Source organism: Triturus cristatus, chromosome 2_1 (assembly GCF_964204655.1).
Source record: "Triturus cristatus chromosome 2_1, aTriCri1.1, whole genome shotgun sequence".
Taxonomy (NCBI): Eukaryota; Metazoa; Chordata; class Amphibia; order Caudata; family Salamandridae; genus Triturus; species Triturus cristatus.
The window spans coordinates 733,831,984-733,858,740 of NC_140581.1; the positions used below are offsets into that span (position 1 = coordinate 733,831,984).

The 26,757-nt window shown below is 48.1% G+C and overlaps 1 protein-coding gene across 3 annotated transcripts in view; it reads left to right on the forward strand.

Annotated features, from left to right (window-relative positions):
* Positions 1-26,757, forward strand: part of SRFBP1 (serum response factor binding protein 1) — a 446,408-nt gene that overhangs the window by 188,308 nt on the left and 231,343 nt on the right. Inside the window, exon 4 of one of the 3 annotated variants that reach the window (XM_085632662.1) lies at positions 424-492. The exons of the other annotated variants lie outside the window; for them this stretch is intronic. Coding sequence (XP_085488788.1) covers positions 424-492 — 69 coding nt within the window. The remainder of the gene's footprint in view (positions 1-423; positions 493-26,757) is intronic. 3 annotated transcript variants of the gene reach the window in all.

The window sequence follows — 26,757 nt, forward strand, 5'->3', positions numbered from 1 at the left end:
GTGAACGTTGCTGGAGTTTCTTGTTGGCGGTCAGTGTGTATAATCCCAATCCTTTGGGTGAGTCAGGCGCCAGGGCTCTGTTAATGCATGGTTACTGATAATGTCAGATAAAATGTACCTATCCCTAGGTTGTCTGAGGTGTGGGCCTGTTGGTAGCTTCCAATCTCCCCCATCACTAGCCTAGTCAAACTACAGGAGGTGAGCAGTTTATGGAGCCAACAATTAGCTGTTCACCCCAGATCCTAAATTTTGCAAAAACGTATCTACCCATGGATTCTCTCCATGTGCGAAGTGTACGGGTTGTCAGAAAGTTATGCAGAAGAATGGCCACCCGTTTTTCTTGTGGTCCAGCTGTGTGGCTTGCTCTGCAGGAGCACAGGATTTGCTAATGTATATCACTGTACCCTCCCCCTCCTGTTTCAGCTCATCATGTTTGATGTCGGACATGTGTGTTTCCTGAACCATTGCCATGTCAGGGTGGTGAGTCTTCAGGTAAGACAGCACTTTCTTTCTCTTAATGAAGTGTGTCAGCCCGTTGACTTAAAGCAAGATGATCTGCAGGGGCTTGGGGGGACCACTAGAAGCAATAGGCATTGATGCGATATCAGATGTTAGTCACAGGCAAACCACAAGGATAAAACAAAAATACAAAAAAATAATAATTGGGGGAAGGGTGGAGGAGGGTAAAGGTAAAGTGGGGGCTGGCTCCATGCTGTCTCAAAGGAGAGATAGCACTGCAAGAGCAACGATATCGCAGTTTAGAGACTCGTGGGAGAGACCTGCGTCCTTTCTCCTATTTCCAGAGAACAGGAGCACTAAGCTCTGTAGTTCTGGGACGAAGCAAGGGCATCCTCCGATATCAGTGTGTCCCGGCCCCAAAACATCTGGGATTGCTTCTTCCAACAAATGAAATAAAAAGACCATTTATTAAGCTCGATAGCTACCTTCAGGCGTCCTAGCGCTACGGACAACGCGTACAGGAAAAACAATTGAAGGTTTATTCAGGTTTATTAAGTGTTTACGGAACAGAGGTAAGTTGGGCTCTGAACGCAGATGGAAGGGAAGGGAGTTCCAAAGTTTGGATAAGTTATAGGAGAACGACCGGCTCCCACATCTGGCTCTCTTGATCCTGGTTACTGTCGCGAGGAGAGAGGATGCTAATCTGAGCTGTCTGTTCGGGTGGTAGGGGGTGATCAGTGAATGATTGATGACAGCACCTGTTTTCCAGAAGGCTCGGTGGGTGATGCACAGGGTTTTAAATTCGATTCTTTCCCTAACTGGGAGCCAGTGGGGGCTCTTTAGTCCGGGTTTGACTGGAAGTCGACGGGGGATCTGAAGCAGTGTTCGGGCAGCGCAGTTTTGTATGATCTGGAGCTTGCGCAAGGTGGTTTGGGGGGGCCCTAAGTAGAGGGCGTTCCCAAAATCCAGACGAGACAAAATGAGACCCTGAACCCTGGACCATAATCTGTCTCGCTTGGAAAGGCAGTAAGGGGAAAATTTTCCGCAGAAGCCTGAATAGACCAAAGCAAGTGGCTGATAGTTTGGCTGCTTGACAATTGAAATTAAGGGACTTATCCAACCAGATGCCCAGGCTCTTGATTGTGTCCTTTGGCGTGGGAGCAGGGCCAAGGCAGGTGTGCCACAATGAGTTGATCGTGAGCGTGGGGGGCTTGCCTAAGAGCATCAGCTCAGTTTTTTCTCCGTTCAGTTTAAGACATGACAATGTCATCCATTTGGTCACTTCTTCTAAGCAGTCCCTCAGGCTGTTATGTGCGGTGTGTGGCTGATTGTGAGCCACCACTAGCTGAGTGTAGGTGATGATTTTTTTCCCGAACGGACGGACTATCTCAGCTAGTGGGCTCATAAATATATTAAATAGCGTAGGGCTCAAAGAAGAGCCCTGTGGCACACCACAGCCCAGAGGCTTGCTGGGGGAGGTGATGTCACCCTCAAAAACCTGGAAGGAGCAGTCTAAAAGGAAGGATTCAAACCAAGCAATTACTTTTCCTGAGACTCCTAAACAGGCGAGTCGATGTAGTAGGATGTTGTGGCTTACAGTGTCAAAGGCGGCACTTAGGTCAAGGAGGATGACTGCTGCAGATCCTCCCTGATCCAGGATCTTCCTGGCCAACTCCGTCACTGCAACCAGAGCGGTTTCGGTCCCATGCATGGGATGGAATCCCGTCTGGGAGGGGTCGAGCAGGTGGTTGGTCTCGAGGAACTCTACCAACTCTATGTTGACATGTTTCTCCAAGATCTTGCTCAGCCAGGGTAAAAAGGAGATCAGTCGATAGTTACTAGGGTTATCTTGGTCTAGATTGGATTTTTTGAGGAGGGCTTAAACCATGGCCCCCTTCCAGGGAAGTGGGACAGTGCCAGCGGACAGGGAGGCATTAAGCATGTCAAGTATGGTGGGAAGGATGTTGCCAGTGGCTGACAGCAGGGTGCGCGGGGGTGCCGGGTCGTTGGGGGAGCCGGATTTCACCTGATGCATAATGGATTCTAACATGGTGGGATGAAGTGGGGGGAGGGATTCAAGTGTGGCCAGGGGCTGGGTCCCTGATTCAAGTGATTTGGTGAGCGGAAGGTCAGTCTGAGTGGGGGAAAAGGAGGTATAAATGGTTTGTATTTTTTGGAAGAAGAACTCTGCCAGGTTGTTGCAGCGGGTTTGGGCATTGATGGAATTTGTTTTTTTTACCAGGAGCTTAAGGAGGGTTTTCGCAATGCGATATATTTCTTTAGGCCTAGAAGCAGCTCCATTCATTTTTTCTTCAAAGAAGGTCGATTGTGCAGTTTTAATTTCATTTTTGTAGCTCTTTATCGCTTCTCTATATGCAGTTTTACTGGAAGGGGAATAGTCCAGTCGCCATTTCCTTTCTAATTTTTTTACATTGATGTTTCATTTCCCGTAATCCAGCGGAATACCAGGGGGCAGTCTTTGTACTGCGCTTAGGTTCGGTGCGTTTCATGGGGAGTACGAGTCTTGCGATTTGGAAATCCATCTGTTGTAGTCCTCATTGGCTAAAGTAGGGTCAGGGTTTTTAGGTGGTCTGGAGGTTTCAAGAGCTGCCAGCCAGTCCTCTAGGGGAAGTTTTGACCAGTTTCATTCCCTACGTGTAACTATATTGGAAGGAAGGTGGGGGTTTGGGGTGACCCGGGAGAGGGGATCAGGAAGTGGTCCGTCAACGGGACGGGACGGGAGAGGGAGTTCCCACTATGAGATCTGCGCAGTTACTAAAAACAGGGTCAAGTAGGGGACCTTTGGTTTGGGTCGGTTTAAGCACTAGTTGTTTCAATTGTTGTGCGGAAAATAGGGCGGTATGGTCCGAGGTGTTGTCAAAATGGATGTTAAAATCCCCTAGTGGTGTAAAATTGGATGGACTGCATGCTAGGTTGGCTATAATGGAGGAAGGGTATTGTGGAATTGTCCCAAAATTCCGGGTGGGCGATCTACAAGTATCCCAAAAAAGGTGCTAGTGGGGGAGAAGTCTATGGCGAAGGAGAGACTTTCGCAGTCTGGTATCAGGTTGGGAGAACTGCGGCACTTATAACAATCTTTATGGATGACTGCTAGGCCACCCCCTTTTCCCACTTTGCGGTGTTCACGTAGTACCCTTGGGGGAGGGACTGGTTGAGATCGGGTTCTGACTCTGTATTGAGCCAGGTCTCTGTCAGGTATAAGACATCTGGGTTGAGCTCTTCTAAAAGCATGGAAATTTCCGTAGAATGTTTAGGGAGTGACCTACAATTCATATGGACAAGTTTAAGGCAGAAGAAAAGAGAAAAATTATCCAGTACATTACAGAACCTAGGGTCAGAGGGCTGGAGTCTCGTAACCATTCCACAGGGCACACATATGGACCCCTCCGAACTTAGTCTAGGCATAGAGCAGGAGCAACTGTCCGGATCGCTTCTGCAGCAGCTGATGGTACCAGACAGTCATAGGAGGGAATCAAAACTTCAAAAATGTCCATCAAGTAAAACACAATCTCTCCACATCCAAACTGCTGTAGCCAACTCTAGGCTTTAAGGGGCGAGCGTGATTTGTCCCTATGTGTCCCAAGTCCCTTGGGCACGTGTTTAACCCCTTACGATGACCAACGCTGCGTGACCCTTTCCAGTCTCCGACGTCCTTCTGTACCCTCGGGCGATCATTCCCCTCTTGCGTTGTTGGTGGACTGTGCTAACTCCTCCATGGCCTCTTGACTATCATTTCCACTAATGTCCATCGCATCCAAGAATCTCTCCAACTCCTTCAGATCATTGTTCTCCTGCGTCCTACCATCTGCTATGATTGGCATCACTGCTAGTTCCAAGAGATCATAGCGTATGTTGTGTTTCCGAAACAGGACCTCAATGCCTAAAAGCTTCTCTTCGTATGGTTGGTTTTGTGGAAGAAGTCAGCGAAGACGAAAATCGTGTGGTTGTCGCAGTAGTAAGGGCCATGTTTCCATACTGCGGAGATGATCTGCCATGCCTGCTGATCTCACAAGAGACAAAGGGTTTGGACCCTGTGCGCCCTTTGTATCTCCGAATGTGGGATGAATGTCAGTTCGAGCAGTATCGGTAAGAAGGTGCAGAGGAACCTCAGCATATTCACCCCTTCCATTTTCTCTGGCACACCAGAGATGCAGTTATTGTCTCGCCTGGTTCTATCCTCCAGATCAATCACCTTCTACTAGAGCACCCACATCTCTGGATACCAGTCCGCCAGACCATCCATGCATGCTTCCACATCTTTCAGATGCATATCCGCAGCATCTAGACATGGATTAAAGGAAGTGGTGTCAGATCGGAGAGACTGAACTTCCGTTGCAGTTTTTGAGACTGCCTCATTAATTGAGCCCAGGGAAGTCTTTTTCCCTGAAAGGTCCCGCAGTAAGGTGTCCATAGCTGATGGCTTTATGGGCAACTGTTCCTGCTCCATTGTGCGCGCAAGGGTCGCTGTAGTGGTCCTTGTACTGGAGATATCCTCCGAAAAGAGGAGTTGTGGTGTGGGTTTTGGTTTTGATTTGGAAATGTGGGGGTGCCGGGTAACAAAAAGGCCGGTGGATGAAGTGCTAGGCGATCCAAAGCCACCAGTGGGGTCCCCCTACTGGATCTTGCAGATGGGCGGTCAGGGTCAGCCAATCCGTCCCAGACTATCCGTCTGTGGAGTGGACGCAGTGTAAAGCTATGCAGTCAGAAGACCACCGGACGGTATCCCACAGGTTATGACAGGAGTCGCCCCCAAGTGGTTGCATGCGCCACAGCACTGGATCCCAACCACGTCATTAGAGACATCGAACAGTCACCCTGGTAGATGCCGAGTAATGGGGGAGAAAGGCAGCCATGTCACCGGACGTAGCAATGTGTACAAAGCCCATGAGCCTCACCGAAACATAATTTGCTGTGTTGGGGGTTCCAAACTGTCCCGACCCCTGTGGGCTGTCATGTCACCTACACAGTCTCCTCCATACCTGGGTGTCCATCCAGGGCTTCAGTATTGCAAGCTGTGATTTGGGTGCGCCAGTACTGTGAAGACCATGCCGTGCAGATAGAACAAAATGCAGCTTGGCGAGGCCGCAGTGATCTCAGTTACATGTCCCAGATAACAGCCCACCGAGTGCCCCTAACGGGCACTAGGATGAATTCCAGCAGTTCCGTACCCAAGAAGACCGCTAATGTTCCAGTCCTCTGTTTGTGGCCATCGCTGTGCTTTCCTTTCCAGGCGTGGGCCTCGGCAATCAGCCCCAGAGAAGCAGGCTGTAATCAAAGAGGACCCAGGTGGTGCAGGTGATTGTGGTCTCCTGGGACAATGCGCTGCTACTCTCCCCTCCACTTTCCTCTGTGCTGAGGGACGATGGTGCCCGTTCTCAGTAGGCCATGCCAGTGTCCTGGCTCACGCAGCGGCCACCACATCTGCCGATAAAACAGGCAAGGACTCTCCAACCGGGACAAGCGAGAGAAGCGACTGCGCTGAAGTGTCAATCATCAAAGGCGCCTCACAGCGGGTCCACCGGTCGGATCAGGAGAAGGCAGCCAGAGATCGAGCTGTACCCTAGCAGGCAAGCTGGCTCAGCGTGTGTGGCTTCCTGTGCTGCCTCCTGTACATGTCGCCACTGGGAGTCGGACATCTGCAAGTGCCCCGGGATGTCCCCCCAACTGTGAGATGGCCGCTGTGTGAACAATTCCACCAGGGATGACAGCAATACCGGCAGCCAAGGCCCACCAAGCCGGGAGCTCTAGGAAGATGCCACCATGCTCCTCTGTGGTGCCAAGCTCCGCCCCTCACAGTGTACTTTTGTACATTGTGAATAGCTTTTTCATTAACAAAGTCAGTACCACTGGCTTTGCTAATGCATAGTTTTTTCTATTCAACCACTAATGCCCTAGCCTTTAGAACTTCACAGAGACCATGTAACTCATCCAATATATCAGTCAGCGTCTTTGTCCTTCCCAGGTGAAAAATAACAGTTGACTAAAACCAACTCTATGATGTTCATCCTTGAAGAACAAACATCAACTCCCGCTTTGAAACTTATGGACCATGCTCTCAATTAAGTGATTTCTGTAATACTATAAGTAACAAACCTTTGTGTGTACCCTAATAGAGGTATAAACTTGTTTAGTAAGACTTTCATAATTTTAAAGTTGGAGACATTTACTGACCGGGTTTCCTGTTGAAGTACAATGCTATATGACCACAAGAGTAGTAAAAGTTGTGGGGTGTTGCCAAGAATGCAGACACAGGAATGAGGACCTGTGGTACTGATACACTGAGTCAGTTGCTGTTGTACCTTATGGGTTGGGAGGGAAGGGTATTGCTTTATCTACTGTGATGGCTCAGAATGTTACCTATGGCTGTTTAAGGGTTACCATGTAAAACACAATAAATATACTATGCAAAATGAAATTCAGACACTTACTCATTTGCTGAGCTCCAGCTCCTAGCTCAGACATGCTGCACTTTCTACATAATAAATGGACACAGAAGCCGTAAGACACACCTAGTGACTGCAGTCCTTGCTGGTTTATAAGGCATGAAGCCCTCCCAAGGTTGCAGACTATTGGGTCTCACCAATATGGCTGTGGAACTGCACTGGCATCAGGCCCTAAAGTGAGGGGTGAGAGTAGCTGTCGACTTCCCTTCTCTGTTTTTGAGCTCCGAGGCTCCTGTTAGCACTGGGGACTCATCTGGATTCTAGATCCATGTGAGTGGGCTTGGTCTGGGCAGGACACTCCTGCCCCATCACTGAAAGATCTTGTCTGCATGGGCTGGGGTGAGAGAAGACTGCTTCCTGTCTGGGGCTTGTCCAAGAGCCCTGGTGGGAGTGCGCCACATGAGGGAGGGACAACCTGCATCAAGGTGTGGCCTGACAGCCTGGGCTACCGGCCATAACCCCTCCCAAGCACCTCTAATTTTCAGGAGCAAGACCGCAACTGGAACACAGCGAGGAGGCACATGATCCAGGAGGCAAGGGTTGGCTGAGAGCCCATGCCGATAAAGGGGCAGGAATTGGTAGCTGCACCATTCCTTTGGGTGTCCTGAGTGCCTATTCCACCTTAAGTCAGCAGTGAGTAGGAATGCCTGATGATGGGACGCTGATACCATATAGCCACAGTGGACTGAGGCCTATGCTGCTGGTTGGGGCTCATTTAATATATGAGGTTACCCTCCCACACATAGCCTTATTGCATACCCTACTGACTGCTAGTGCTCTCTTTAGGAGGTAATGTGTGATCTGGGATGACCGCGAGTTGGAGACAGTTTTAGGACACTTAAAGAGCGACATACAAATTGGACACACCTCAGTGGTGGTCACCTGATCGCAATACGACTGTAGCACAGATATAAGCAGTTGCTGTAGTGACATCCGCGATCCCCGTTACAACTATCCAAGTGCCCCCTACCGTATTAGCTGACTCAGACCTGGCTATGCCTGCCTGTTGAAACATCAGCCAGGCGACTGTGCGCAGCCAGGAGCTTGTTAGCAGCCGTTTTCTCATGCCATGTAGGAGACCTGTGTGCAGAAGAATGAAGTACATGAGGAGGTAACAACTCATTGCTGTCCTTTTATACTTAACAGTGTGCGAATCACTAATGTTAACGATCTAAGGAGTACCCCTTCACAGGATGGTTGAGTGTTTTGCATTTGGCTCCAGCTGACTGTGCCCCAAGCACCTCTTTGGCCCTATATATGGGTCCTTGTTGGGAGAATTTCCCATTGTACTGTGTGACCAACCAATCAATCAATCAATCAAGCATTTGTATAGCGCGCTACTCACCCGGAGGGTCTCAAGGCGCTTGGGGGAGGGGGGTCTGCTACTGCTCGAACAGCCAGGTCTTGAGTTGCTTCCTGAAGGAGAGGTGGTCTTGGGTCATGCGGAGGTGGATGGGGAGGGAGTTCCACGTCTTGGCAGCCAGGTAGGAGAAGGATCTTCCTCCTGTTGTGGCTCTTCGGATGCGGGGGACGGCGGCGAGGCCGTGGCTGGTTGATCGAAGCTGGCGGGTGGGAGTGTAGAAGGTCACGCGGTCGTTGAGGTATCTTGGGCCTTGGTTGTGGAAAGCTTTGTGTGCGTGGGTGAGGAGTCGGAATGTGATTCTCTTGCTGATGGGGAGCCAGTGCAGGTTTCTCAGGTGTACGGAGATGTGGCTGTGTCCGGGAATGTCCAGGATGAGGCGTGCTGAGGCGTTCTGGATGCGCTGGAGTCGTTTCTGGAGTTTGGCTGTGGTTCCGGCGTAGAGGGAGTTGCCGTAGTCCAGTCGGCTGGTGACGAGGGCCTGGGTGACCGTCTAACTGGTTTCGGTGGGGATCCACCGGAAGATCTTGCGTAGCATGCGTAGGATGTTGAAGCATGATGCGAAGACGGCGTTGACTTGTCTGGTCATGGAGAGGGAGGAGTCCAGGACGAAGGCCAGGTTGCGTGCGTGGTCTGTTGGTTTGGGTGCACTGCCAAGGGCAGGGGGCCACCAGGGGTCGTCCCAGGCGGAGGGTGATGATCCCAGGATGAGGACTTACGTCTTATCTGAGTTCAGTTTCACGCGGCTGTTCGTCATCCACTCGGCTACGTCTTTCATCCCTTCATGTAGGTTGGTTCTGGCGGTGGCGGGGTCGTTGGTGAGGGAGAGGATCAGCTGGGTGTCGTCGGCGTAGGAGATGATGTTGAGATTGTGTTGGTGTGCGATGGCTGCGAGGGGGCTCATATAGACGTTGAAGAGGGTGGGGCTGAGTGATGATCCTTGTGGTACGCCGCAGATGACTTCGGTGGCCTCGGATCTGAATGGGGGTAGGCGGACTCTCTGTGTTCTTCCGGCGAAGAAGGAGATGATCCATTCCAGTGCCTTCTCCTGGATACCGATGTTGTTGAGGCGCTGCACTAGGGTGCGGTGGCAGACCGTGTCGAACGCCGCGGAGAGGTCCAGGAGGATGAGGGCCGTTGTTTCCCCGTTGTCGAGCACAGCTCGGATGTCAGCGGTGGCTGCGATGAGGGCGGTCTCGGTGCTGTAGTTGGCCCGGAAGCCGGACTGCGAGTGGTCGAGGGATCCGTTCATCTCGAGGAAGGCGGCCAGTTGTCTGTTGACGGTTTTCTCGATGACTTTGGCCGGAAAAGGAAGGAGCGAGATGGGGCGGTAGTTTTTGAGGTCGGTGGGGTCCGCTGATGGTTTCTTCAGTAGGGCGCTGAGTTCGGCGTGCTTCCAGCTCTCTGGGAAGGTGGCGGTGTCGAAGGAGGCGTTGATGATGTCCCGCAGGTGGGGTGCGATGACGGAGTCGGCTTTGTTGAAGATGTGGTGAGGGCAGGGGTCGGTAGGAGATCCTGAGTGGATGGGGTTCATCGTGCGGATGGTGTCTTCGGTGTTGACTGGGGTCCAGGCGCGGAGGGTGGTGGTGGGGGGCGTTGTTCCGGTCGTAGGGTGCGTTGGCTGTGTGCTGAAACTGTTGTGTATGTCTGCGATCTTGCTGTGGAAGAACGAGGCGAGCGAGTTGCAGAGGTCTTGCGAGGGCGTGATGTCGTTGTTTCCGGCGCTGGGGTTCGAGAGCTCTTTGACGATGTTGAAGAGTTCCTTGCTGTTGCGGGCGTTGTTGTCCAGTCGTTCCTTGAATGCGGATTTCTTGGTGGCGTGGATCATCTGGTGATGTCTTCGAGTGGCGAGCTTGAGGGTGGTCATGTTGTCTGTAGTTGGGTCTCTGCGCCAGGCTTTCTCGAGGGCCCGGCAGTTCTTCTTGGAGCTCTTGAGTTCGTCGGTAAACCAAGATGCTTTCTTGGTGCCGGGTCTGGCGGGGGGGGGTCTTCAGTGGAGCGAGGTCGTCTGCGCAGTTGCTGATCCATTTCGTGAGGTTGTTGGCGGCTTGGTTGGGGTTCGCTGATCTGGTGGGGGGGTTCTGGCTCAGGGATGTGGTGAGCTGGTCGGCAGTGATCTTGTTCCAGCTTCTGTGGGGGACCAGTTGCGGGTGGTGGTGAGTCGTGGTCCTTCTGAAGCTGAAGTGGACGCAGCTGTGGTCTGTCCAGTGGAGTCTGGTGGCGTGGCTGAAGGTGATGTCCTTGCTGGAGGAGAAGACGGGGTCGAGCGTGTGGCCGGCGTACTGGGTGGGGGTGGTCACCAGTTGCTTGAGTCCGAGGTTGGCGAGGTTGTCCAGCAGGGTGGTGGTGTTGTGGTCTTTGTTGTTCTCCAGGTGGAAGTTGAGGTCCCCGAGGAGGATGTAGTCAGCGGAGGGGAGGGCGTGCGGGCTGATGAAGTCGGCGATGTCTTTACTGAATTGTGTGCGAGGTCCCAGGGGTCTGTAGATGAGGGTGCCTCTGAGGGTGGTCTTGGGGTCGGTGTGGATCTGGAAGTGCAGGTGTTCGGCGTCTGTGAGGGTGTCTTCGGAGTTGGTCGTGATGCAGATGGTGTTCTTGTGGACGATGGCGATGCCTCCTCCATTCTGGTTGGCGCGGTCCCTCCGGGTGATCTTGTATCCGTCCGGGATGGCGATGACGATGTCGGGTGCTGAGGAGGCGTTCATCCAGGTTTCCGTGAGGAAGGCGACGTCTGGGCATGTGGCGTCGAGCAGGTTCCAGAGTTCCACTGCGTGCCTGTGGACGGAGCGGGTGTTGAGCAGGATGCGCTTCAGGTGGTTCCTGTTGGTGCTTGGCTTGGCGGGTGCGGTACGGGTCCGGATGCAGGAGAACTTGCAGGATTGGCAGGTGAAGGGTCCGTGGGTGCGTCTTGGGGTGGCTCTGCAGCAGCCGGGGCTCCGGCCGGTGTTGAGTGCGATGAGAGTGGCGGCGTTGTAGGTCTTGCGGGTGGGCTGGCATCTGCGGGGGCCAGGGGGTCTGGCGCTGGGCGCGGGCCAGGCGCAGACGGGCTTGCCTTGGGCGCGTCCGCTGCGCGGCCTCCATATGAGTGGGGGAGGGAGGAGCAGCTGGGAGGTGGGAGCGGGGCGGCCAATAGGGTGCGAGGGGGGCGGAGCTATGGGACGCGGCGGCCAATAGGGTGCGAGGGGGGCGGAGCTACAGGACGTGGCGGCGGGAAACGGGCGGCGAGGGGGAGACGCGGGGAAAGACAGAAGAAAAAAGGGACACAATCTGGGCACCAAAGGAGAGGGGGGACAATCAAGGCAGCGAAATACACAGGTACAGTGGGGGAGAATAACTCACTCGTGGGTACAGAAGAGAAGGAGGGCACAGTCACTCTAACGCAGGCAGACACAATGCAGCAGCGGTCAGTGGTCACACAGGGGGCTGCGTGGCGGTGAGGGGAGCGACCTGCCTGGTAAACAGGGTCAGAGGTCGCTCTCTCTACCGCTGCACGGCCTCCATATGAGTGGGAAAGGGAGGGAGGAGCAGCTGGGAGGTGGGAGCGGGGCGGCCAATAGGGTGCGAGGGGGGCGGAGCTATGGGACGCGGTGGCCAATAGGGTGCGAGGGGGGCGGAGCTACGGAACGCGGCGGCGGGAAACGGGCGGCGAGGGGGAGACGCGGGGAAAGACAGAAGAAAAAAGGGACACAATGCTAACTTTTGTGTGGTTGCTGTTAGTCTGGAAAGAAAGAAAATATATTATTTAAAAAAAGAATGATACAGATGCGGGCAATTGAAGCAAGTCACGTTCCAAGATATAAATGCAAGAGGGCCTTACTCGAAGTTCCTGTGTTATGAGATGCTATTGTTTTGGTATCCAAGACCAGTTATGAGTAGTCTCATTGTTCATGCTCACTGTGCTTTCATTTGATTCTGCATATGCCACAAAGGAGTCCCCATAAAGCCCAACATATTTCCTAACAGAGGCATCAGCCCCTTAGGGATAACATTGAAACTTCAAAAAGCTCATGCGATGAGGACAGCCACAAAGGACAAGTTGCAAGTTTTTGGCCAATCTCCCAATATTAAGCATGCAAAGGAATAGTGTATCATCAGCTTCTGAAGGAGTCCTATTCAAGGTTGCGGATCTCATCTGTACTAATGTCAGTAGAATGGATATATACCGTAGAGCCACCTAGACTTTTGTGAGCCCCTTGCTATCGCCCTGACAGCCTCGAGAAAGCTAAGCCAAAGCTTAAAGTGTTTAATGTTGAAAACCCTTTGTTCGGTTAGATGATATAGTTTATGCAATATACTCACTGTGCCTACTGCTCTGAAGAGCTAATTAGAATGTCTGGTGTCATAACGTTCTGCTGCACCTCTTCTCCTTTTATGGTAAAGTGTGACACACTTGTCCTCCCAAGACCAGCAGTCCTAGTGAAAATCAAGAGGATTAGCACAGCATGAGAGGTAGGACAAGCAGGTAACTGGTCAGACCTCAAACACTGTGTTAAGCTAATTAACACTTTGTAGAGCCCAGCTCCAGCTGGAGAGACCAGAGGCTGAATGCCTCAGTCACCGAAAGTTCATGTTCGGGCCCTGTTGTCCTCCAGAATAGGCAACTCCTAGTATCTGGTATCTGCAGTGTTTTAACAGAAGCATTTTGGGTTTTGCAGTGGGTTTTTCATGTATAGTCGTGTGCGGGGCAAATCGATATCCAAAATGAAAACCCGAGATCACGGGTTTAAGGACCAAGTCGAAGGAAGAGGCTCCCAATCGATATGATCAGAGATTGCCTTCAGGAAAGAAACATTTCTTTCTTGAGTCCCCTCACTCACCAGGGTTTCCCCACGGTGACATGCTTCATCATTGGGGCCATCCCAGTTCTCTACGAACTGGGTCGTGCTGCAACTTGCAGAGAATACGTAGGAGCACTTTGAGCTGAAGACTGTGTGTAGTGCACAGTGTGGTGGAGTGGGATTAAAGTGATTAAAAATACCTTGCTAGTGGGCATAAATACTTTATTATCGCTCCTAGGTTGGTAGATCTAAAAGGGGGTGTTACACGGAGAAAACCTATCTATAATGGGTAGGAGTTCAGTGTAAGATCAACATGTTTCGAGTCTACCCCTAGCTCTTCATCAGGACCACACAGGGACCAGCCCTGTGTTTGCCACTCCTATTCAACCTAAATATGGAAATGAATTCTTAATTCAAGAAAACACTGCAACTAATAAAGCATGCGTGGTTTATACATACGATCACTAGGTCACGTAGTGTATCTGTAACAGTAAAATGAAATGGTTGGAGGACAGCCCCCACTCTCTAGTAGAGTAGGTGGGTACACAATGTAATGTACTTACATGCTGGTGTGCTCCTTAATGGGGCGTGCAGACGTCCATGCTCAGAGCGTGGTTGCAGCCTGAAAGGTATAAACATGCCCGCCAAACGTGCTGCGTGGTTGTAGGGTACCTTTAAAAACACACATCATACATGAGGTGACATTCTCACGACACACATACATAGACAGGGAAAAATGCGTTAAAAACTATTGTAAGCACATACTTTGTTCTAAGCCGAGCTATGCTTCATGAACTCACGGGAGGCGGTGTTTCCCTGAGAAATTATCTGTCGGGTTTGAGGAGAAAGAGGGTTGGAAATCGTTAGCGTGTGCAAAAGAAACCCTCGAGTAGTCGGGCTTCTGTCCTGTTATCAGGTTCCTGTGGATGCAAATAGACACTTACTTCAATTTAAGGAAAACCGCACCAGGACACCTATTCGTCTCCCCGCCGGACCGCATCTTAGCGTGTCTCCGGAGGGGGACTGCATAAATACTTCTGCGTTCTCCCGCGTCTCGGTCTGAAAGGACTACACCGCGAGAGACGTAGATCAAAATGGCCACTGCCGATGGCAAAGGTGGCGGCCATCCTGGTAGGAGTGGGCTCCGCGTTATCCTCAAGTCAGACCCTGTATAAAATTACAGAAATACGAGTGTAAAGTGGGTTGTTTCCAATAATATAACTAGGAAATTGACAAAGCCGTTGCTCAACATGGACCTTCCAGGTTGTGGTTTGTAAGTAAATTACGTGGGTGATATTTACAAATTACAAAGTATAGGTGATCACACTGACTTTGTGTAGAAGGCACATTAAAACTGCCTTGATATACTAGTGTTACAGGTGTTGACCGATATTGTGGTGGTCTGCAAGGAGTATCCCTCGGTGTCATGACATGGACCATTTTAGTACACTTGCTATCTGCATAGAGCGAATTTGGTCACCCTCATGCGGTTTGGGAAATGTAGGTACGTAGTCGTGTTGATGAGACAGGGAATATCATGTCTTTTGTACACATGTGATTATGACAAATGGATGGCTAGAAAGTATATCCCCAGTTGTAGTGGGATTCAAAAATATCTATCCTTAATAAAGGGGCTAAGTTTATCAAGATAGTGTGTGTTTGCAGTTATAATGGGTCTATGAGGTATCTGACTCCGACCTCAGTGGAAACGACCTCCATGGTTTACATCAGGTAGATCGTGGCAAAGGGAACTATTCAGCAAAACTGGCCCCAGGGGATGTCATCGTTTAGGCCTTGGGTGTCAGTACGGAGTTTGAAAACCCATCGCTGTTCTTTCTCATGTAACTTTTTTTCTAGGTTGTCTTTGTTTTTTATGTGTTCCAGTACCACCCACCTCAAATCGTTAGGTGTGTGTTGCTTCTCGAGGAAGTGGGTAGTCATTCTCGTCATAGTACGCTTGCGGCGTATGTTACTCCGGAGTTCAACTATACGGGTGCTCACTGTCCTGGTGGTCATCCCTACGTAGTGGAGATTACATGTGCACGTAATGAGGTACACTACCCCTGTCTTGTTGCAATTAGTGAATTGTCTCAGTTCCCAGGTGGTATTGTTATTCAAATTCACTGTCTTGGTGGCTGAAGTGAGGTGGCAGACGCTGCAGTTACTACAAGGGTAGTGTCCTGTGGGTAGTGGGTGCAAACGTCGAACACTGCCCTCTTCTCATTAGCGGTATTGGGTCGTGTGTGTACTAGGTGGTTCTTTTAGTTGATTGCACGTCTGTGACTGAACATGGGTGAAGGTATGTTCAGACCCCCACTGTTTAGTGTGCGCCAATGTTTCTTGACTATTTTAGTCAATTTGTCAGACGCAACATTAAATGTGGTAATGCAGATAGGTCTCTTAGTTTCAGTGGTGTTGTTACTTTTGGGCTCAAGCAGGGCTTCCCTATTGTTGTTAAAAGCCCTAATTTTTAGGTCTCGCCTAGCGAGACTTACTGAGAGGGCTCCAAAAAGTGCTGCCAGCCTAGAGCTAGAGTGCATGTGCGCCGGTGCGCGCGCCGCGCTTTACCGCGATTACCTTCACTTTCACGGCCGCTTTGATGTTTGATCGTGATGCATAGCCAATAGGTCTCGCCTTTTGGGACCTTATAAGTATTTAGTTATGCAACTGTTGCATAGCTAAACACTTATAAGGTCCCAAAGTCGAGACCTATTGGCTATGCCAATGCTTGTTGCTTTTGACACTAGGTGTTTAGGGTAATTGCGCCTTAGCAGTTTCTCGCTAAGATCTTTAGCCTGGGAATTATAGTCCTGTTTGTCGGTGCAGTTGCTCCTAAGGCGCAAAAATTGCCTGAAGGGGAGGGTTTCTTTCAGATGCCGGGGATGGAAACTGTCGTAAATAAGAAGGCAGTTTCTGGCAGTGGGCTTGAAATGTGTAGTGGTAGCTAAAGCTCCTTGTCATGCCAGTATGTTGAGATCAAGGAAGACTAGGTGTGATCTGCTCATGGTGTAGGTAAATTTCAAATACGGGTCCTGTAGGTTCAACCATGCCATGAAGTCATTGGCTTCTGTCTCAGTGCCCTCCCAGATCAATAGTACGGAATACCTTCGGGCCAACATTGCCCCAAGAGGTTTAATTGTGAGAAACGAACCCTTCATATTCCAAAGAGATAAAACCTTCAAGAAAGTTTGGTCTTTAATTTACTGGCACTGCACCAGAGATTGGCATGTGCGGATAATAAAAACTGCAGCACGCTTCTCGGAGGAAATGAAAGAGGGAATCCACACACTTGAGATCCGTTTAAAAACATATCAGAGCACAACAGAGTTGAAAAAACGACTAGAAGAGTTGAACAAAACCATGACCGAATTTGAAATCGGCCTGAATGACACCAAATATGTGAAACTTAGGAAAGATCAGAAGGTTTTCACACATGAAAAAACATATCCCTAGTCTAAGGATGATTATGTACCCAGTGGAAGGAACCCAGGTTACAACACTGACAGTGATGGAACGGATTCTGGCTCGGACGGTTCAGATTCCTTCACCAACTACAACTGAAACAGCAACCGGAGACTCAGGAGACCACGTGGAGGCCACGGCAGACACCAGAGGGGACAGAATTTTAACTGGCCCACATACCCGGGCCCCTAATCATACGGACTGCCACCACCCTTATTTTATGGACCACCTCCGTTTCCCCAAACATACCACCAACAACAATACCAACACTGGGACCAAGCCCAGGAATAACAGAACCAGTCTTTCCTAGGACGGGGCAAAGGGATGCAGAGAGGAAGAAACAAAAGAGGACAACAAGTCCAATGGGCACAACCCCTGGAGACATCAAGGAGCCACACACGGAGCATGGGTCCACCAGAGAATCCCACAACGAGCAACATCCCAACCTAGTTGTCAATCTATCTGAGGCCACACTAACACCTACCCAACTGTCAATTCTTGAAAAAGGACTGGGTTTTGTACCCACTCCCTCAATGGACAAGTTCAAACTCTGCTGTGAACTAAAAGAGTTCATTGGAAAAATCAAACTCTAAGTTCTCTTCAAGGACAAACCACCAACAGAAGAACAAAGGAGCGACACAGGATTAAGGAAGAAATCAAACTTCACACCACCGGCAACTAACCTACCTGCGGAACTTCTAGCCTTTGAAAAGGCTGTGATGAAGGAGGTCATGGAGCTAAATCCCAGAACCATCAAAGTGTTCCACAACACAAGCAACAAGGAGCAAGAGGCAATACAACAACTGTCTAATGACAAATCTATCACCATAAAACCTGCAAACAAAGGGGGAGCCATCGTACTACAGAACACTACAGACTACCGGAACGAATGCCTCAGTTTGCTGGCGGATGAAAGGAACTACGTCAACATAAAAGAAGACCCCACGGAACGATTACGTGTTGACATTGCAATTTTCATTGAGGAATCGCTTACTAACGATTGGTTGAGCAAAAAAGAAGCCAACTTTTTTGAGAACACCAATCCAATCACCCCCTATTTCTACACTATTCCCAAAATCCATAAGTCTCTGAAAAAACCGCCAGGAAGACCTATAGTGTCAGGAATAGGCTCCATCTTAGAACCTCTGTCCAAATTTGCTGACGCATTTCTACGTCCCATAATAGAAAAAACAGACACTTTTTTACAAGACAGAAAAGCAGTTCTCTGCCTACTAAAAGATTTCCATTTTGACCCCACATCCAGCATACACATTGGCTTGGATGTAGAGAGTCTCTACACTAGCCTCCCGCATAAAGAAACACTAGAGATTCTAGAAGAGGTCCTATTCGAGAACGAGTGGACCTACCACACCTCAAGACACGTAGTCCTAGAATGCTGCAGACTGACATTAACTGAGAATTTCTAAAGGTTTGAAGAAAATCTGTACCGCCAACAACATGGTACCAGTATGAGGAGCAATTTTGCGCCGAGCGTGGCCGGCCTCTACGTGCACCATCTGGAAAGGCACAAGATACAAAACAACAACAACTCCCACTTACATCATGTTCAATTGTGGAAAAGGTACATAGATGATGTACTATTGATCTAGGAGGGCACTGAGACAGAAGCCAATGACTTCATGGTATGGTTGAACCTACAGGACCCCTATTTGAAATTTACCTACACCATAAGCAGACAACACCTAGTCTTCCTTGATCTCAACATACTGGCACGACAAGGAGCTTTAGCTACCACTACACATTTCAAGCCCACTGCCAGAAACTGCCTTCTTATTTACGACAGTTTCAATCCCCGGCATCTGAAAGAAAACCTCCCCTTCGGGCAATTTTTGCGCCTTAGGAGGAACTGCAATGACAAACAGGACTATAATTCCCAGGCTAAAGATCTTAGCGAGAAACTGCTGAGGCGCAATTACCCTAAACACCTAGTGTCAAAAGCAAAAAAGAGGGTTTTTAACAACCACAGGGAAGCTCTACTTGAGCCCAAAGCCCACTGAAACTAAGAGACCTATCTGCATTACCACATTTAATGTTGCGTCTGACAAAGTGACTAAAATAGTCAAGAAACATTGGCGCACACTAACAGTGGGGGTCTGAACATACCTACACCCATGTTCAGTCACAGATGTGGCATGAACCTGAAGAACCACCTAGTACACACATGACCCAATACCGCTAATGAGGAAGAGGGCAGTGTTCGACGTTTGCACCCACTACCCACAGGACACTACCCTTGTAGTAACTGCAGCATCTGCCGCCTCACTTCAGCCACCAAGACAGTGAATTTGAATAACAATTCCACATGGGAACTGAGACAATTCACTAATTGCAACACAACAGGAGTAGTGTATCTCATTACGTGCACATGTAATCTCCACTACGTAGGGATGACCACCAGGAAAGTGAGCACCCGTATAGTTGAACACCGGAGTAACATACGCTGCAAGCCTACTACCACGAGAAAGACTACCCCCTTCCTCGAGAAGCAACACACACCTAACGATTTGAAGTGGGTGGTACTGGAACACATCAAAGACAACCTAGAAATAAAGTTACATGAGAAAGAACAGCGATGGGTTTTCAAACTCCGTACTGACACCCAAGGCCTGAACGATGACATCCCCTGGGGCCAGCTTTGCTGAATAGTTCCTTTTACCACGATCTACCTGATGTAAACCATGGAGGTCGTTTCCACTGAGGTCGGAGTCAGATACCTCATAGACCCATTGTAACTGCAAACACACACTACCTTGATAAACTTAGCCCCTTTATTAAGGATAGATATTTTTGAATCCCACTACAACTGGGGATATACTTTCTAGCCATCCATTTGTCATAATCACATGTGTAAAAAAGACATGATATTCCCTGCCATATCAACACGACTACGTACCTACATTTCCCAAACCGCATGAGGGTGACGAAATTCGCTCTATGCAGATAGCTAGTGTACTAAAATGTTCCATGTCATGACCCCGAGGGATACTCCTTGCAGACCAACAATATCGGTCAACACCTGTAACACTAGTATATCCAGGCAGTTATAATGTGCCTTCTACACAAAGTCAGTGTGATCACCTATACTTTGTAATTTGTAAATATCACCCATGTAATTTACTTACAAAACCACAACCTGGAAGGTCCATGTTGAGCAACAGCTTTGTCAGTTTTCTAATTATATTATTGGAAACAACCCACTTTACACTCGTATTTCTGTAATTTTATACAGGGTATGACTTGAGGATAACGCGGAGCCCACTCGCGTATCCTACCAGCATGGCCGCCACCTTTGCCATCGGCAGTGGCCATTTTGATCTACGTCTCTCGCGGTGTAGTCCTTTCAGACCGAGACGCGGGAGAACGCAGAAGTATTTATGCAGTCCCCCTCCGGAGACACGCTAAGATGCGGTCCGGCGGGGAGACGAATAGGTGTCCTGGTGCGGTTTTCCTTAAATTGAAGTAAGTGTCTATTTGCATCCACAGGAACCTGATAACAGGACAGAAGCCCGACTACTCGAGGGTTTCTTTTGCACACGCTAACGATTTCCAACCCTCTTTTTCCTTAAACCTGATAGATAATTTCTCAGGGAAACACCGCCCCCCGTGAGTCCATGAAGCATAGCTCTACTTAGAACCAAGTATGTGCTTACAATCGTTTTTAATGCATTTTTCCCTGTCTATGAATGTGTGTCGTGTAAATGTCACCTCATGTATGATGTGTGTTTTTAAAGGTACCTAGAACGACGCAGCACGTTTGGCGGGCATGTTTATACCTTTCAGGCTGCAACCACACTCTGAGCATGGAGGTCTGCACGCCCCATTAAGGAGCACACCAGCATGGAAGTACATTACATTGTGTACCCACTTACTCTGCTAGAGAGTGGGGGCTGTCCTCTAACCATTTCTTTTTACTGTTACAGATATACTACGTGACATAGTGATCGTATGTATAAACCATGCATGCTTTATTAGTTGCAGCGTTTTCTTGAATTAATAATTCATTTCCATATTTAGGTTGAATAGGTTTGGCAAACACAGGGCTGGTCCCTGTGTGGTCCTGATGAAGAGCTAGGGGTAGGCTCGATGTTCATCTTACACTGAACTCCTACCCATTATAGTTAGGTTTTTTCCGTGTAACACCCCCTTTTAGATATACCAACCTAGGAGCGATAATAAAGTATTTAAGCTCACTAGCAGGGTATTTTTAATCACTTTAAACCCACTCCACCACACTGTGCACTACACATAGTCTTCCACTCAAAGTGCTCTTAAGTATTCTCCGCAAGTCGCAGCACGCCCCAGTTCGTAGAGACCTGTGATGGCCCCAATGATGAAGCATGTCACTGTGGGGAACCCTGGTGAGTGAGGGGACTCAAGAAAGAAATGTTTCTTTCCTGAAGGCAATCTCTGATCATATCGATTGGGAGCCTCTTCCTCCGACTTGGTCCTTAAACCTGTGATCTCGGGTTTTCATTTTGAGCATTAAATTAAGGAGGACAGACCTAGTTGTAAACCCTCTACCTCCCTTTCATTCTGTATATTGCAAATCGATATCCTCCATTACTATCTGCTATTAAGTGCATGGCAGATCTGATAGAAGCCAAGGAGCGTTCAACCAGAGCATTGTATTTTTCCATGTGAAAGAGATATACTGCATATGGTGTTCGCATAAGGGCATAACCACCTTGTTACTTGGCATACTGCAGCTTGCTTGATGAGGTCTACAGAAATTATCATTGTGCCCTGCTGTTAGGGCAGAAAAACATGCATTCTGTATCCTAGCTTTCAGACATGCTTCCTTGAAAACACTTCAAGGGTTCAAATAGGCTGAATCAGTGAGGTCAAGGAGACAAAAGTATATTGCTCAAGTGTAACATTGATTAATGTTCTCTTGCTGAAAGCGTGAAAGTGCTACATTTAAGATAAAAGTGCTATTTAGTCTACGAGACAAGTTGTTTAAAAAAAGAACATCCTAGAAGATGCTCCCTCAAAACCTTGAAATCCTGGTGGCCATCTTGGATTCCAGAACTATAAATACCAAGCCTAGCTGTTGTCACACAGTCGCATTAAACTGAGGAGAAGCTTTTATCATTTGTGGCCGAGTCAGTCTGGATCCTGCGTGGTGATGTGAATTCAAACGAAAGTCATCTCCTCCTGCAGAGGAGAGTCTGTGAGCTGCAAGAAATGAAAACCGACCTGTTCAGATAAGTACTTGTTGAAAATGTTTTAAAGACAAACGTGCTAAGGCAAGTTGTTTAACCTGGTGAGGCAACGAGTCGTTTGGGAAGACAATTCAGATTTGAGCAATATAATGATGAAACTTAGTGTTTAATTATGGGAGACAATTAACCAGTCTAGGAGCTACAGAGAATAATTGCAACAGTAGGTCTTTTGGAGAAAGGATATATTTAAAGTTGATAATTGATGTTATTTCTGGAAGGAGGAAGTCAAAACCTGTTTGTTTGATTTGCCTTAAGTCAAGCAATCTGGAAACACTTCAGAAAGACAAATGTGTATTTTTGGCAACAAACCAAGCTAATCTGAGGGTTAAAAGTAAACTAACTTCATTTTGGCAAGTCAAGCAACCTGGATGGAAAAACCGGGTTGTAATTTTGTCAATAAAATCAAGCAAAGCAGAAAGTACTCCAAGCACTAAGCATACTTAAGGCATGGAACAAAATGGGGGACATTGTGCAGATGATGTATTTGTTTAATTGGGAAGTGATTTACTGTGGGGAAGAAACATATTTTTAGCATATATCTAACAATGATTATTGTTTGCGCTAAATGTAGTAAATTATACTACAGCTGAGTTGATTGCCGAGAGATTTCGAGCAGCACATTCAGTAGTGTCACGCTAATCCCCTTTCCGCAGATTAGGAGTAGGGTGTAGGAATGATATCTTCTCCCAGGTGTGCAAAAGGATAAAGGACGCCAAAACACTGGTACGTCTGGGTCAGCTACACACAGGTTGGTGCTAATAAGTAAAAACCTAGCATTGTTCATATCTGACATCTAATGAAAGATTCTAAACTCCTTTAGCATATATTACTGTAAAGTTTTAAACCTCCTGAAATATTGATTTGGGAGCGGGAGGTTTGACATTGCTGACCACATAAGATTGCTGATGCGTTTTAGGATCTCTCTGGACTCTCCACCCTGCTGCCCCTGCCAAAAGCCTGGAGATACAATGCCCCAAGTGAAAACACAACAGAGGTCTTGAGCCTGTGATTGGAGCCCACTTGTGAGCACCCACCCACTCCGATATTGAAACAGAGACATGAGGGGGCTCAGGCCTGATCTGAGGCCCAAAATGTATTAGCTGATGTGCATCAACAGGTTTGCATACAGATGTAACGTAGCCCTGAAAGTGAGGTGGTCTGTCATTCCACTGGCTTGGATTCTTCGGCCCACTTCTTAAGGCTGGGAGCGCGACAGGGTCCAGTCCTTCTCGATTAACCTGGCACAGATATCAAGACCTGCAGCTCTCAGTACCACAACAGCAATTCAAATCACAAGTCCAATACATAATCTATCGAAACTGGGATGCTCTTCTCCCCATCAATTAAAGAGACAGTGGAGCTTGAACCAGTACTGGTTTCGATTTTAATTGCTGGCTCAGAGTCACAGATAAATATATCCTTCATATCGAATCATGGTGGACCCGACTGAATTGAGGCTCCTAGGCTGATTGGAGGTATCCTGAGAACTTGATTGCATAACACACATCTAGTGAGACACTGAAAGGCCTCTCTCGCTAGATTATTGATAATTTAAAGTACTCGGACCTTAAGAGCCTGCTTTCATTAAAACATTTTCCTGCTTAAAGGTCTTTTCACTTCCAGGCCTCAAATAAGTCTCCCCTAGCAAAAAGTGCAAATTGAGCTGCCTTTCCACTGTGTTTTGTGTCAAAAGGTGAGTTCTAAGGGTGAGAGCAGCATTGGGGCACACTGCCGCGAAAAGCACTCTATTATGCAACTCACAGCTCTATCATCAATTTGCTGAAATGCCAGAAAAAAAAATGATAGTCAAATAGCCAAAGAGGACCTAGAGTTCCTACAAGAACTACGCATAAAATTGAAAGCAGACATGAAGCAAGGACTATATGATATCCAGTAAACAAATCCATGATGCTGTAACACTATAAAAATATATGGACCAGGAGGCTTTAACACCTGACACCATCAGAAAAGTGAAGATCTGAAAGGTGGAAACCAGCTGGAAACTCTCCACACGAAGGGTGAAGAAACCTCAGTCCTATGAGACCACATTTGGGCACGCAGTCTATTGAAAGACTTTAAGGGCTCCAACATTATGGACTACATGATAAGGTTATTCACTTTCAAACTAAACCTAAGAGAGGGGAAGTGATTCAGATTAAGAATACCATATAGTCGGGCCCAGACGAAATGGAAGAAACAGACTGCGAGACATAAAAGCCAGGATAACATCATATCAACAAAATGAACTACTTATTAGAAAGCGAGCTCAGGAAGCAAATTTCATATCGACACAATATTGCTGCTGTGAGATATAGCTCAATCCACCTTGGTTAAATGGATTCTTCTTAGACCACTGACAACCGAGCTGGACAAAATGGCACAATTGTACTGGATCTTTCCTTTTTGCATTCCTTTTCAAATAGAACAGAATCATACCGTCACCATGACTAACAGTGGACCTACACTGGTAAGATAGAGAACAGAATTGTGGCAGAACATATCTGGGCCCTTATACCTAAAGTGAAACACTAACAACAGCAAAAGAGGAATGGAAAACTATTGCAAGTCAATGAGTAAGGAGACACCAAAGCAGCACTCCAAAGCTTGATAGTCGCTACATGTTCTGTACCTTAACCCAGAGGGAGAGTTCAGGTCTGGCAGATCTTTTTAACTTTTCGATTTCTGATTCACGACTGATGCAACAAAATATGATGACAAAATGCATTGTCTGGCTCTGACCAACCATGATGAGAACTTTGAGGCACACAGAGCTGTTGGGAAGCATGGGGCATCCGAGAGAGAAGCATGCTATGGGTATTAGCTGTGGATAAAAGCCCCACAAGGAGTAAAGTATACAACTTCTGCTTTTTTGTGGAACATATAATGGTATTACTGATTTTGGAGAGTTAGATTTAGGTAGGGCAGGGGAGGTTGGGAAGGCAACACTATTTCTAATACACCTGAACCTGATAGTGGGTGGAAATTTAGCAACCTAGGGGTCCTCCCCTGAGCTGAAAGATGCTCATCTTCATGTGGCTCTGGTAGACATCTGGAGAGTGCTTCATTCCGAAGAGGGATTTCATGTACTATTTACACATACGTCGAACTTACTCCAAAGTAGATAGGAATTTTGCAGCACAAATCTTTTCTGGATTCGCATGCTATGCATTATTCTGCCATCTATTATTTCGTCATCCTTGCCGTCAGGTGCTTTTACTCAAAATTTATATATGCCGGAGGCTGGGACTAATTTTTATCCTGATGTGAGGCTTTTTAAGACTAGTACCTTACAAGCAAAGCTGTTGGATGTGCTTTTCGTTGATTTATCTTTGACCTAGGAAGGTCATGCAGTGGGCCCCATCAAAGATTATTTGTCGCCATTTTTGGTCTTCATACGTTTACTGAAGCAACCGCCTTGTTTAAATCGCATTAGGTTTTGATAAACATGTTCCCTTCAAAGCTGATTTTGATGCCTCAGTGGGACCTTAACTTGGTATTGACATTTCTTGTGTAACCCTTTGAGCCAATACATGGCTGTTTGCTGCGTCTCCTAACTTTAAAGACCATCTTTCTCATTGCGTTTTTGTCAGTTCGCCAAATGAGTGAACATGACACTCTTCCAGTGCAACCACCCTACACTATCTTTTTGCTGAGAACTTGAGTGGTATCTGCCAAAAGCTTTAACTCCCTTCCATATTGGGCACTCTTAGCATTCTCTGCTGTCCCTCGCCCCTCTGAAGAGGAGAAGCTCCATCAGCCAAAATGCCTTTGAGCATCTACATTGATCTTAAGGAACACTGTGTGGATGATCAGCTTTTTGTGGGGGGCAAAAAACAGAAAACTGCAAAAGAGGAGCCTATTGAAGTGTCTGCTTCCGCTGCGTTGGCATGTGGAGGGTCTATCTAAGATATGCGCCAGGCTGTTACATGTGCATGAGTGCACACACTCATGAGGCACTGCTGCCATGCCGGCCAGTTCCAGCGAGAGGTTCATTTTGCCCACTCGATCATGAAGGACCTTTTGGTCTGACTCCACTCCACAGACTCTCTACCTGTAGAGTTACTGCTTTTTTATTATCTATTCTAAGGTGAGGAATCTGTGGTTAGAAGTATCTATCAGAAGAAAATGATTTGCAGCATTAATTCTTTTCTCGATTCACATGCTCTGCAATATCCTGCCATCTAGAGGTTGGTTCCCGAATTGTCTGTTTCTTCTTTCTTTTCTGTGGGGTGTTGTTTACCACCATTTGGTGCTAGGTCCATCTCTTGTGTGATTTCAGACGGCTCCAGAAGTTCCTGTGCGTGGTAGCCGTCTTCAGATAATTTTTTCTGCCATTGGGTCTGGAAGCAAGTGAAGACACTCCGAAGTTTTGGACGAAATCCCTTAAAAAATCTAGGAATTTAAGAGGATAAACCATTGTTCATCGATTGAGAAGACACTGGACAAGCAGAGAGACCTCTGTAAACCTTTCCCCATTGGGGGATCCCAACAGAGCAACAATGAGGCAGATGGACCGAAATTAGGCAAAATGGGGGCCATGGAAAACACCCCTTTTGAATTTTGCCCTGATTGCCACCACTGATTTGCACAACGCGATTCACATGACGTCTGTAACCTCTGCCTGCCAAGGAATCACAAGGATAAGGACTGTGAGGCCTGCACTGTATTCGTTTTGAAGACTCGTAAGGCCCATCGAAAGAAGAGGCAGGACCATCACGCAGCCATGCTCATCAGTCAGAAACAACAGGTATCGCTGAGGGACTTGAAGAAGCCGCAAAAGGCAGTCCAGGCGTAGAAGACAACGATGACCTAGGGTCATCCGAGACCGAAAGAACCCCATGGATCCCATTCCAGGGATACTGATGTGGGAAAAATGTTGAAATCGGCAAAGACGTGCCGAACGGGAGGCCGCGATGAACAAAACCATACCCTTGGAGCCAGAATCCATCACACCCAAGAAGAGGATCTCCGCGCCTTCAGACGCCGAAAGGGCC